The 13,786-nt window shown below is 41.4% G+C and overlaps 1 protein-coding gene across 2 annotated transcripts in view; it reads left to right on the forward strand.

Moving 5' to 3' along the window:
• The window catches only part of stag1a (STAG1 cohesin complex component a), a 94,641-nt gene that overhangs the window by 65,813 nt on the left and 15,042 nt on the right, over positions 1-13,786 (forward strand). For both annotated transcript variants that reach the window (XM_071201680.1, XM_034111173.1), the window contains 14 exons: positions 279-352; positions 545-668; positions 1,775-1,873; positions 1,982-2,061; positions 4,047-4,154; positions 4,310-4,424; positions 4,862-4,979; positions 7,131-7,234; positions 7,847-7,939; positions 9,485-9,778; positions 10,356-10,426; positions 10,544-10,712; positions 11,325-11,417; positions 12,221-12,395. In XM_071201680.1, coding sequence (XP_071057781.1) covers positions 279-352; positions 545-668; positions 1,775-1,873; positions 1,982-2,061; positions 4,047-4,154; positions 4,310-4,424; positions 4,862-4,979; positions 7,131-7,234; positions 7,847-7,939; positions 9,485-9,778; positions 10,356-10,426; positions 10,544-10,712; positions 11,325-11,417; positions 12,221-12,395 — 1,717 coding nt within the window. The remainder of the gene's footprint in view (positions 1-278; positions 353-544; positions 669-1,774; positions 1,874-1,981; positions 2,062-4,046; positions 4,155-4,309; positions 4,425-4,861; positions 4,980-7,130; positions 7,235-7,846; positions 7,940-9,484; positions 9,779-10,355; positions 10,427-10,543; positions 10,713-11,324; positions 11,418-12,220; positions 12,396-13,786) is intronic.

Here is a 13,786-nt window from a genome sequence, read left to right on the forward strand (position 1 = left end):
ATCTGAGAGCTGTGATATATTGATGAAGAACAGTATAATAGGAGACCTTTAAGTAACTAAAGCTTTTCACGCAGAGTTTTTAACACATAGTCCTGAAACCATTGCTTAAGTATTTTATGGAGTGTTTGTCATATCTGACACATTTTGTATTTTGGTTTTGCAGCAATATAACATGTTGTCTTGTGTGATCATTACTTACATCATTACATTTCCTAAGATGTTCTCTTATGTTTTTCATCACGCTCTTGTAGTAAAACTTTGTATTTTTGTCGTTGCAGCTTCAAGAAAATCAGGATGAAATAGAGAATATGATGAACTCTATCTTCAAGGGAATCTTTGTGCATCGCTACAGGTACATTTCATTTAATTTGTTTGTAACTTCTAGAAGATAATGCTACTTATATGTTCAAATGAATTACCGATCAGCTTTTGTCATAAGTTGTCTATCATAGCAGTTCGGAGACTTGTTTCTCACCATTATAAATGTAATAACAATTCTTAAACTGATAATAATAATGTTTTTGTGCGACTCTCGGTTTTCTAGGGATGCGATCGCTGAAATCCGAGCCATCTGTATTGAAGAGATTGGAGTGTGGATGAAAATGTACAGCGACGCTTTTCTTAATGACAGTTACCTGAAGTATGTTGGCTGGACGTTACACGATAGGGTAAGAACACATCCGTGAAACCCGACTGAGCGATTTCCCCTCGCACTTTTTTAAACGAGGTTAATGCACCACCAAGTGTATTCGTCTAATATCTAGAATATGTCTCTACACCTGATATAAGACGTCATAACTTCAGAGGTAACTGCAGTGAGATATCGGGTCTTGCTTTTAGACGATGCATCATCTTGTTAAGTCCAAACATCTTATTTTGAGTTGTATATCGGATGAAACACAATTTTATTAGAAAATCACCAACTGACATCAGAAAACTTTTGAGCATTTGCGGCTTATAGACACGACATTTCCTGATTCTGGTCAAAAGTAGTTCTCCCAGCTGATTACAAGATCTGATACATCTTAATATCCCTTCTTATTTTAAGAAATCTTACCAAGCAGATTTCCCCTCGTTCTATTGGCCGATTTTTTTTTACTTATTTGAAGTGAAAACGACTTGTTTTCATTATTCTTTAAGTTGTTTTTGGAGCAGCATTTTTTATTCCAGTGTGTTTCAGAGCTGGTTCTGAAACACCCTGATGAACCGACACTCACCAGAACTCCTTTCATTAATCACATCACTCCGGTTCTCCAACAACTCCATTGGCTCCCCGTTAAGCACCGCATAGACTTCAAAGTGCTGCTCCTCACCTTCAAGGCCCTTCACACACTTGCACCTCCATATCTCTCTGAGCTCCTTCACATCTACACTCCCTCTCGTACTCTCCGATCCTCCTCTGCCTTCCAACTCTCTGTACCTTCTGCCCGCCCGATCACCATGGGGTCTCGAGCCTTCAGCCACTCTGCCCCCCGTCTCTGGAACTCTCTCCCACAAGACATCCGCAATATGGACTCACTCCCAACCTTCAAATCCAGCCTGAAAACACACCTTTTTAAACTGGCATATTCCATTTCTTAATCTCTGCTAAACTGATTGTTGTTTTTAAGTCTCTGTTTTTTAAGTATTTTTTAAGTCTTGTATTACTGTGTGCTCTTCTTTAATTATGCTCTGTAAGGTGTCCTTGAGAGTTTTGAAAGGCGCCCATAAATAAAATGCATTATTATTTATTATTTAGAAAGAATATCCTTCTAATGGCCGCTCTCTCTTTCAGCAAGGAGAGGTGCGTCTGAAGTGCCTGAAGGCTCTGCAGAACCTGTACACAAACCGAGAGCTGTTCCCAAAGTTAGAGCTTTTCACCAACCGCTTCAAGGTAACGAGAAATCCTGACTGCTTTTACATACTCGAGCAGAACTGAGCAATGCTTAGATTGTGTTGCGTTTCAGTCGACTCATTGCTGTATTTCTCTCTGTTTCGACAGGACCGTATCGTCTCCATGACGCTGGACAAGGAGTATGATGTGGCGGTGGAGGCCATCAGACTGGTCACACTCATCCTGCAGTGAGTCACTTCAATGCTTTCAGCCTTTTTCCCAGAACTAAACAGCCTGTATTTTTAACAAGATTCATTTATAATTGATCAAATAACGGTCAAGTCATTAAAAGCACACGTCTAAGGTCACAAGTCAAATAGACGAGATGCTTCAGATGGGGATCAGGCTGCATGCTGTTTTTAAATGCCATTTTCTTAATGTCTTTCATTTTTGTAAAGCACTTTGAATTGCCTTGTGTTGAAAGGTGCTATATAAATAAACTTGCCTTCAGTGTTTTAATAAACAAGAAACTAGGGATTGTTCGACAGAGCCAGTTTACTGATCATCACGTTTAGCCTCACAAATATTCCTTTATAGATTTAACACATTTTAGAAAGTACAGGTATTTGGGTTCAACATGTAAGAAGTAGAAAGTACAGGTATTTGAGTTCAACATGTAAGAAGTAGAAAGTACAGGTATTTGAGTTCAACATGTGAGAAGTAGAAAGTACAGGTATTTGAGTTCAACATGTAAGAAGTAGAAAGTACAGGTATTTGAGTTCAACATGTAAGAAGTAGAAAGTACAGGTATTTGGGTTCAACATGTAAGAAGTAGAAAGTACAGGTATTTGAGTTCAACATGTAAGAAGTAGAAAGTACAGGTATTTGAGTTCAACATGTAAGAAGTAGAAAGTACAGGTATTTGAGTTCAACATGTGAGAAGTAGAAAGTACAGGTATTTGTGTTCAACATGTAAGAAGTAGAAAATACAGGTATTTGTGTTCAACATGTAAGAAGTAGAAAGTACAGGTATTTGAGTTCAACATGTAAGAAGTAGAAAGTACAGGTATTTGTGTTCAACATGTAAGAAGTAGAAAGTACAGGTATTTGTGTTCAACATGTAAGAAGTAGAAAGTACAGGTATTTGTGTTCAACATGTAAGAAGTAGAAAGTACAGGTGTTTGAGTTCAACATGTAAGAAGTAGAAAGTACAGGTATTTGTGTTCAACATGTAAGAAGTAGAAAGTACAGGTATTTGAGTTCAACATGTAAGAAGTAGAAAGTACAGGTATTTGAGTTCAACATGTAAGAAGTAGAAAGTACAGGTATTTGTGTTCAACATGTAAGAAGTAGAAAGTACAGGTATTTGTGTTCAACATGTAAGAAGTAGAAAGTACAGGTATTTGAGTTCAACATGTAAGAAGTAGAAAGTACAGGTATTTGAGTTCAACATGTAAGAAGTAGAAAGTACAGGTATTTGTGTTCAACATGTAAGAAGTAGAAAGTACAGGTATTTGAGTTCAACATGTAAGAAGTAGAAAGTACAGGTATTTGAGTTCAACATGTAAGAAGTAGAAAGTACAGGTATTTGTGTTCAACATGTAAGAAGTAGAAAGTACAGGTATTTGAGTTCAACATGTAAGAAGTAGAAAGTACAGGTATTTGAGTTCAACATGTATGAAGTAGAAAGTACAGGTATTTGTGTTCAACATGTGAGAAGTAGAAAGTACAGGTATTTGAGTTCAACATGTAAGAAGTAGAAAGTACAGGTATTTGTGTTCAACATGTAAGAAGTAGAAAGTACAGGTATTTGAGTTCAACATGTAAGAAGTAGAAAGTACAGGTATTTGAGTTCAACATGTGAGAAGTAGAAAGTACAGGTATTTGGGTTCAACATGTAAGAAGTAGAAAGTACAGGTATTTGAGTTCAACATGTAAGAAGTAGAAAGTACAGGTATTTGAGTTCAACATGTAAGAAGTAGAAAGTACAGGTTTTTGAGTTCAACATGTGAGAAGTAGAAAGTACAGGTATTTGGGTTCAACATGTAAGAAGTCAAAGTAAAAAGTCGTCAGAAAAATAAGTAGTGGAGTAAAGTACTGATACCAAAACAAATTACTTTAGTACAGTAACGAAGTATTTGTACTCCACTACTTCCCACCTCAGTCTGAGGAGAAATAAAGGTCGGTTTGTGTTCTTGTGTTGAGTGTAACTCATTTTGATGATCTGTTGCAGGGGCAGTGAAGACGCCCTATCCAATGAGGACTGTGAGAACGTGTACCACCTGGTCTACTCGGCCCACCGACCTGTGGCAGTAGCTGCCGGAGAGTTCCTGCACAGGAAGTGAGTCCGTCTCCTAACTCAAACTCAAACAATTCTGACTTGAAATAATGTTGAGATTCATTTACGTCGGATATATTTGTCATTTCATAGTGATTTGAAGATCTGCCTTCCTCCATTTTGTTCACCGATACATCTCTCTCCCTCCTCCCTCTCAGACTGTTCAGTCGTCATGACCCTCTGGCGGAGGAAGCGTTGGCGAAACGCAGAGGGAGGAGCAGTCCCAACGGAAACCTCATCCGCATGCTGGTGCTCTTCTTTCTGGAGAGCGAGGTAACACAGGGTTTCAACACGATGGATGATACTAAGCATGCACGTATTTGCAGTTAAAAATATATTATTACATTATTATTATTACATTGCATTTAGCTGACGCTTTTATCCAAAGCGACTTACAATAAGTACATTCGACCAGGAAGACACAACCTTGAAGAAAACAGAATCATATAAGTACATATGTGTTATTTTATTGGTGAGATGGTGTATTTTTTAAACTGGCCCACTTGCAACAATATAAGTTGTGAATATGAATTATAAGAATTCTGATCATGTACTGTGTGTGTGTGTGTGTGTGTGTGTGTGTGTGTGTGTGTGTGTGTGTGTGTGTGTGTGTGTGTGTGTGTGTGTGTGTGTGTGTGTGTGTGTGTGTGTTGTGTGTGTGTGTGTGTGTGTGTGTGTGTGTGTGTGTGTGTGTGTGTGTGTGTGTGTAGCTTCATGAACACGCAGCATACCTGGTGGACTCGCTGTGGGAGAGCTCTCAGGAGCTGCTGAAGGACTGGGAGTGTATGACTGAGCTTCTGCTGGAGGAGCCTGTGCAGGGAGAGGAGGGTACGACACACACACACACACACACACACACACACACACACACACACACACACACACACACACACACACACACAAAGTGTTTCTCTGACTCTCTGTCTTATCTCCACACTGGTTTCTCTGACTCTCTGTCTTATCTCCCCACTGGTTTCTCTGACTCTCTGTCTTATCTCCCCACTGGTTTCCCTGACTCTCTGTCTTATCTCCCCACTGGTTTCTCTGACTCTCTGTCTTATCTCCCCACTGGTTTCTCTGACTCTCTGTCTTATCTCCACACTGGTTTCTCTGACTCTCTGTCTTATCTCCCCACTGGTTTCCCTGACTCTCTGTCTTATCTCCCCACTGGTTTCTCTAACTCTCTGTCTTATCTCCCCACTGGTTTCTCTGACTCTCTGTCTTATCTCCCCACTGGTTTCCCTGACTCTCTGTCTTATCTCCCCACTGGTTTCCCTGACTCTCTGTCTTATCTCCCCACTGGTTTCCCTGACTCTCGGTCTTATCTCCCCACTGGTTTCTCTGACTCTCTGTCTTATCTCCCCACTGGTTTCTCTGACTCTCTGTCTTATCTCCCCACTGGTTTCTCTGACTCTCTGTCTTATCTCCCCACTGGTTTCCCTGACTCTCGGTCTTATCTCCCCACTGGTTTCTCTGACTCTCTGTCTTATCTCCCCACTGGTTTCTCTGACTCTCTGTCTTATCTCCCCACTGGTTTCTCTGACTCTCTGTCTTATCTCCCCACTGGTTTCTCTGACTCTCTGTCTTATCTCCCCACTGGTTTCCCTGACTCTCTGTCTTATCTCCCCACTGGTTTCCCTGACTCTCGGTCTTATCTCCCCACTGGTTTCTCTGACTCTCTGTCTTATCTCCCCACTGGTTTCTCTGACTCTCTGTCTTATCTCCACACTGGTTTCTCTGACTCTCTGTCTTATCTCCACACTGGTTTCTCTGACTCTCTGTCTTATCTCCCCACTGGTTTCTCTGACTCTCTGTCTTATCTCCCCACTGGTTTCTCTGACTCTCTGTCTTATCTCCCCACTGGTTTCTCTGACTCTCTGTCTTATCTCCACACTGGTTTCTCTGACTCTCTGTCTTATCTCCCCACTGGTTTCTCTGACTCTCTGTCTTATCTCCCCACTGGTTTCTCTGACTCTCTGTATTATCTCCCCACTGGTTTCTCTGACTCTCTGTCTTATCTCCCCACTGGTTTCTCTGACTCTCTGTCTTATCTCCCCACTGGTTTCTCTGACTCTCTGTCTTATCTCCACACTGGTTTCTCTGACTCTCTGTCTTATCTCCCCACTGGTTTCCCTGACTCTCTGTCTTATCTCCCCACTGGTTTCTCTAACTCTCTGTCTTATCTCCCCACTGGTTTCTCTGACTCTCTGTATTATCTCCCCACTGGTTTCTCTGACTCTCTGTCTTATCTCCCCACTGGTTTCCCTGACTCTCTGTCTTATCTCCCCACTGGTTTCCCTGACTCTCTGTCTTATCTCCCCACTGGTTTCTCTGACTCTCTGTCTTATCTCCCCACTGGTTTCTCTGACTCTCTGTCTTATCTCCCCACTGGTTTCTCTGACTCTCTGTATTATCTCCCCACTGGTTTCTCTGACTCTCTGTCTTATCTCCCCACTGGTTTCCCTGACTCTCTGTCTTATCTCCCCACTGGTTTCTCTGACTCTCTGTATTATCTCCCCACTGGTTTCTCTGACTCTCTGTCTTATCTCCCCACTGGTTTCTCTGACTCTCTGTCCTATCTCCCCACTGGTTTCTCTGACTCTCTGTCTTATCTACCCACTGGTTTCTCTGACTCTCTGTCTTATCTCCCCACTGGTTTCTCTGACTCTCTGTCTTATCTCCCCACTGGTTTCTCTGACTCTCTGTCTTATCTACCCACTGGTTTCTCTGACTCTCTGTCTTATCTCCACACTGGTTTCTCTGACTCTCTGTCTTATCTCCCCACTGGTTTCTCTGACTCTCTGTCTTATCTCCACACTGGTTTCTCTGACTCTGTCTTATCTCCCCACTGGTTTCTCTGACTCTGTCTTATCTCCCCACTGGTTTATCTGACTCTCTGTCTTATCTCCACACTGGTTTCTCTGACTCTCTGTATTGTCTCTGACTGGTTTCTCTGACTCTCTCCTCCTGTGTTTGCAGTGTTGTCGGACAGACAGGAGAGCGCTCTGATAGAGCTGATGGTGTGCACCCTCCGTCAGGCAGCAGAGGCTCACCCACCGGTCGGCAGAGGCACCGGCAAACGGGTAGGTCGAGTATACGCACTGTACTACCAGCATTCACTTTAACTGTACACATATTGACACAGTTGTGTGGAGATAGCAGTCCGATGCTGTTGTCCTTGGTTACAAAATAAATGTAGATGTCTTAATATGCCAATTTCAAAGAATAGATTTTCACATGACTTTTTTTTACAGATGGTTTTCTTCATGTTTTCAGTGTTTCAGAGTAATAAGGTTCGGACACCTTCTGTGTTGTTGTATTTATAATCCTTATATACCTTTTATTGTTTATATTTACTGTTCACTCAGCATGCACTCGAATTCATTCATAGATTAATTCAGCGTTAAATTGATACAATTTCTAAAAAACACCACCTGTGTGTAACCGCCTTAAGTGTTCAATTAAATTGCTCAAAATCTAAATTAAAACAGCTGGATATCTAACGGAGTGTGTATTCATTGTCAGCAAGCTTCGGCACATTTATGAATACATGCTGAGATTGCAAAACAGATGTATTTGTTCAACCATGAATAATCTTCTTGGTCCCAATGAAAGAACAGCAGACTCAGAAAATCCCTGTTTATTTCCCTTTTTCATGCATTTCTTTTTACACATTTGACATTCTGCTTGTCCAGGTGTTGACAGCGAAGGAGAGGAAGACGCAGATAGACGATAAGAACAAACTGACAGAGCACTACATCATGGCGCTGCCCATGCTGCTGTCCAAGGTAAAACCTCTCGGAAGCTCATCCTGCGGCAGACACTGATTAACGAGCGGCGGAGTGACTGATCTGTTTGTCGAAATAATTGATCAGGGTGTTATCTATATAGCCATGAGAAGTGTTATTGAATGAAAGCCAATCTGGAGAGGTGTGCTGGCCAAATACTTGTCTGTTTTATTAACTGGGAAACAAAAATAGAGATTGATGGGTTTGTTTTTTGTCTTTTCTGCCTCTGAATCTCGGCTTGTGACTTTTTTTTCTGTATAGATCCGGGTAAATAAAGCATCACAGATATCTATTTCTTAGCTTTTCTGTACTCTGTTACAATGTGCTAACTCATCTGATGCACTAGTAGCGGTGCTTCTGGAATAATTCACATAGTCAGGACGCTTATCTGATTCATTATGTAATTAGAGCCCATTCAGTCTTTTACCAAAAGCACCTTAAAGCTTTGTTATTTTAAGATGGAGAGTTGAAAAAAATTGTAAAACTCCATGTTTCCTGACAACTCATTTGACCTTAAAAGAGATATACAACTATGCTACAGAAGGCTTTTTTATGAAGTATTATAAGCTATACATCATATTGATTACATTACAGTACCTTGCGCTGACTCTTTGATCCAAAGCGACTTACAATAAGTTCATTGTAAGTCGAGAAACAAACTCCAAAGCAAGAATCCTGCAGGTGCATCTCCTATCTATAAACCCAGCCAGATTAAGTGCCACTGCATTTGCTTCACTTAAAGCCAAACCTACGTACAGAAGATAATGTTTCTTGTTAAATTATTGTTATTAGCAAAGATTCAATTCATATATATATATATATAGCCCAATATCATAAAAAACACATTTGTCTCAAGAGCGCTTCACAAATCAACAAACATGAGAGATAATGTAAGATGCGGTGGAAACAAGTGAGTTCTCAGCAGGGCCGTTTCTAGCTTTTTGGGGGCCCTATGCAAGATGCTGTTCGGGGGCCCTTTTTCTTCAAACTACAATGGGGGGATTCCGAAGCCTTTAAGATGATCTGTGGAGATGCTTCAATCTGTTACACTTTAAGAGGAAAACAGGCTAATTTCACGAAAACCAAGCAATTGAAACTTACAACTAATTATATTAAAAAGGTAAACAATAAGGCTCCTCTACGTCAATAAATGCAAGAGATGCAGCATTTTCTCAACAACGTTTAGTATACATTTTTCATCTTCCTCAGACGCCACTCATTGGGTGACAGCCCAGTAATGATTTGGACGTTGGTATCTTTGCTATCATTGCAGTTTAGTTGTGTTTATATCCTATCCTACATTTTATTTTAAGCATATATGCTTCACCGAACACAGGAGGGGGCTTGGCTGTCTACAAATAAAGACCTAATTTAAATTGTCCCCAAATATATTGAGGCTGAACCTGAACTTTCAGCTTGGGGGCCCCCTAGTGGCCGTGGGGGCCCTATAGGAAGAAATGGCCCTGGTTTTCAGTCTGCGATGGAAGGTGTGTAGACTCTCTGATGTCCTGATTATCTGTTTCTCACCTCTCCATCTCCACACAGTACCAGGCGGACTCGGAGAAGGTGGCCAACCTGCTGCAGATCCCTCAGTTCTTCGACCTGGACGTGTACAGCGCCGGGCGGATGGAGAAGCACCTGGACGCCCTGCTGAAGCAGATCCGCCTGGTGGTGGAGAAGCACATCGAGATGGACGTGCTGGAGGCCTGCAGTAAGACCTACAGCATCCTCTGCTCCGAGGAGTACACCATCATGAACCGCGTGGACATCGCCCGCTCGCAGCTCATCGACGAGATGACCGACCGCTTCTCTCACTCTGTGGAGGATCTGCTGCAGGAGGTATGAGTGGATGTGGATATGGGGAGGTATGAGGGAAGATAAGCAGGGGTTGGTGCAGTAGTGACTGGTGAAAGAAATGCTGCACTTAATGTCTTTGAAATGAAGCCGCACGATGCACAGGAAGTGTGGACAATTAGAGGTATGGAATTTTTAAGTATAAAGGTAGTAACACATAACTAGGGATGCCTGATATGATTTTTTATTATCTGATATAATGAACCATTCATTAGATATTTAATCCGTAATTTCACATTTTGGTGAATTTCTCTTCAGAGAATATGCGAGTGATCAAAGACAATTCATGATCGCAAAGCTCTGACCTAACCAAATGCAATTGACATTACTATTGTTAACAAAACACTTCACACTGGCTAACATGCTAATTTTAATTATGTTTTATTCATCTAAAGTTGTGGACTAAACAATTTTGAAGGTGCTGAAAATACATTATAATAATATTTAATTTAATAATATAACATTTCCCATAATTCATCAGACCAATTTATATCCAGCATCCTCGCATATGACCCCAGCATCCGTAGTCTTTGTGCACTAACAGGTGTTTGGTATTCTGCAGGCGGAGGAGGCCGATGACGACGATATCTACAACGTTTTATCTACGCTTAAGAGACTCACAGCCTTCCACAAGTAAGAGAAGACAAACTGTAATGTTAACTGACTGAAAGCACTGGATATCACTTAATTAAAGCTAAATGCCAGATACTTTATGAATGTGATGTATTGACCTCTTGCTTCCTGTTTCAGCGCCCATGACCTGACCCGGTGGGATTTATTTGGGAGCTGCTACCGGCTGCTGAAGGCGGGCATCGAGCAGGGCTCCATGCCGGAGCAGATCGCCGTGCAGGCCCTGCAGTGCTCGCAATACTCCGTCCTCTGGCAGCTGGTGAAGGTCACAGAGGGCTCTCCCAGCAAGGTGACACATGGGTCCTGAATAATACTTACCTGTAGATACATTTTCTGACCTTAGCTAATCAGTTATTTGACCAGAGGTGGGAAGTAGTGGAGTACAAATACTTTGTTACTGTACATTTGTCTGGTATCAGTACTTTACTCCTCTACTTATTTTATTTCCACCTTTATTTCAAACAGATGATTTAAAAACAGAATACTGTATTGGTAGAACACAACATTTTTTGTGTCAAACAATATTTATATATTCAACAAAAATAATAATAATTAATCATAAGCGTCCGAAAGGAGCGGGAGGAAGCATAATGTTTAATAAGATATTTACTAAGGCAAAATGCTGCTAGTTTTACAATAACAAAAACACATTTTAACAATACTGATAATACTATCAGTAGTATCAGTATTGTTAGGTCATAATTTGTTGATTGTCATCGGACTAGATCTTTGCCTGGCCCGACCAGCGTCAACACAAAGTGAATTGATTCTTTAATGGAGTTAGCAGTTGACTAATTATGTCATTTAAGTTCATTTAGTAATGAAACACGTAGCCTGACTGATGCTGCTGTTTAATATCGATTTCCTTTAAAGTGCTCATTATTTGTGACACTTCTTGCAGGATGACATGCTGGCTCTCAGGAGAGTGGTGAAGTCGTTCCTGGCTGTGTGCCAGCAGTGCCTGTCCAACGTCAACACAATGGTCAAAGAGCAGGTAACGAAACACTGCGCACACCTTTAGTGAAGAATAGATGTGTCTTGAGATTTTAAATTATAAACAGTGTACAGCTTTCTTTACAATTGATCAAGTCAATTGTCAATCTGTCAGTTGTGTGTACAGACAGAGAGATCGAAATACCGTTTCCCACAATCCCGAATACAAAAATACAAATATGTATATCCTATATATACACAATCAACAGACACATGTATACACATGCACACAATAAGATACACAACAATCAATAAATACAGAATAACACTCACTTCGATATCTTTGGGAATATACATTAGTGCACGACACGACTGTCACAGTTTGTGATATATGACAATTTGAGTTTGATATGTAACCCTGGAGAGGATGTAGAAGGACAGACAGATAGCAACAATTATTGTAGTGTTAAAAAATCATTGAAATGTTTCCCTATATTTTCTTCTGTCATTTTTTATATTTTGACATTTGTTGTTGAGTTACTCTGGAAAATAGTTTTTTGTTTCAATGGTTTTCAAATGTATTTTTGTCCCCATTTGTTAATGCTCAAAGGTTAGTTACTAGTAAAGGAATATGTAGAATAGACAGTAATAATAATAATAGATTAGATAGCGCCTTTCAAGGGACCCAAGGGGCAAACAAACAAAAGGGGCAAATAATAAAGTACAACATTAAATAAGTAGGAGTGGAGTGGAGGCAGGGGGACTGTGATGGGTTAGGGGTCAAAGGTCATGGTGAGTTTATAATGATGACTTGAGGTAGGGTTTTTTAATCTAATCCCGACCCTTCATTCGCTCCTGCATCAGGCGTTCATGCTGCTCTGCGACCTGCTGACGATCTTCAGTCACCAGCTGGCCTCCGGCAACAGGGAGGGGTTCCAGCCGCTCGTCTTCAACCCGGACAGCACTCTGCAGAACGAGCTGCTCAACTTCGTCCTGGACCACGTCTTCGTCGACCAGGACGAAGAGAGTCAGAGCATGGGTGAGGGTCCAAGGACGTTTAAGGAAATACATAAGAATGACATCTCTTAAAGGTCACCTATTCTGCAAAATCCTCTTCTCCATGTCTCTTCTACATCAACATGTGTCCCCTCTTCTTCATGTCTCTTCTACATCAACATGTGTCCCCTCTTCTTCATGTCTCTTCTACATCAACATGTGTCCCCTCTTCTTCATGTCTCTTCTACATCAACACGTGTCCCCTCTTCTTCATGTCTCTTCTTCATCAACATGTGTCCCCTCTTCTTCATGTCTCTTCTACATCAACATGTGTCCCCTCTTCTTCATGTCTCTTCTACATCAACATGTGTCCCTTCTTCTTATGTCTCTTCTACATCAACATGTGTCCCCTCTTCTTCATGTCTCTTCTACATCAACATGTGTCCCCTCTTCTTCATGTCTCTTCTACCTCAGACAACGTGTCCCCTCTTCTTCATGTCAGTCTTCTTCATCAACCATGTGTCCCCTCTTCTTCATGTCTCTTCTACATCAACATGTGTCCCCTCTTCTTCATGTCTCTTCTACATCACATGTGTCCCCTCTTCTCCATGTCTCTTCTACTCAACATTGGTCCCCGTCTTCTTCATGTCTCTTCTTCATCAACATGTGTCCCCTCTTCTTCATGTCTCTTCTACATCAACATGTGTCCCCTCTTCTCCTGTCTCTTCTACATCAACATGTGTCCCCCTCTTCTTCATGTCTCTTCTACTCAACATGTGTCCCCTCTTCTTCATGTCTCTTCTACATCAACATGTGTCCCCTCTTCTCCATGTCTCTTCTACATCAACATGTGTCCCAGTCTTCTTCATGTCTCTTCTACATGTGTCCCCTCTTCATGTCTCTTCAACATGTGTCCCCTCTTCTTCATGTCTCTTCTACATCAACATGTGTCCCTCTTCTTCATGTCTCTCTACATCAACATGTGTCCCCTCTTCTCATGTCTCTTCTACATCAACATGTTCCCCTCTTCTTCATCTCTTTCACTCAACATGTGTCCCCTTCTTCATTTCTCTTCTCATCAACATGTTCCCCTCTTCTCCATGTCTCTTCTACATCAACACGTGTCCCCTCTTCTTCATGTCTCTTCTTCATCAACATTGTCCCCTCTTCTTCATGTCTCTTCTACATCAACAGTGTCCCCTCTTCTCATGTCTCTTCTACATCAACATGTGTCCCCTCTTCTTCAGTCTCTTCTACATCAACATGTGTCCCCTCTTCTCCATGTCTCTTCTACATCAACACGTGTCCCCTCTCTTCATGTCTCTTCTACATCAACAGTGTCCCTCTTCTTCATGTCTCTTCTACATCAACATGTGTCCCCTCTTCTCATGTCTCTTCTACATCAACATGTGTCCCCTCTTCTTCATGTCTCTT

Source organism: Pseudochaenichthys georgianus, chromosome 22, assembly GCF_902827115.2.
Source record: "Pseudochaenichthys georgianus chromosome 22, fPseGeo1.2, whole genome shotgun sequence".
In the NCBI taxonomy this organism is placed as follows: domain Eukaryota; kingdom Metazoa; phylum Chordata; class Actinopteri; order Perciformes; family Channichthyidae; genus Pseudochaenichthys; species Pseudochaenichthys georgianus.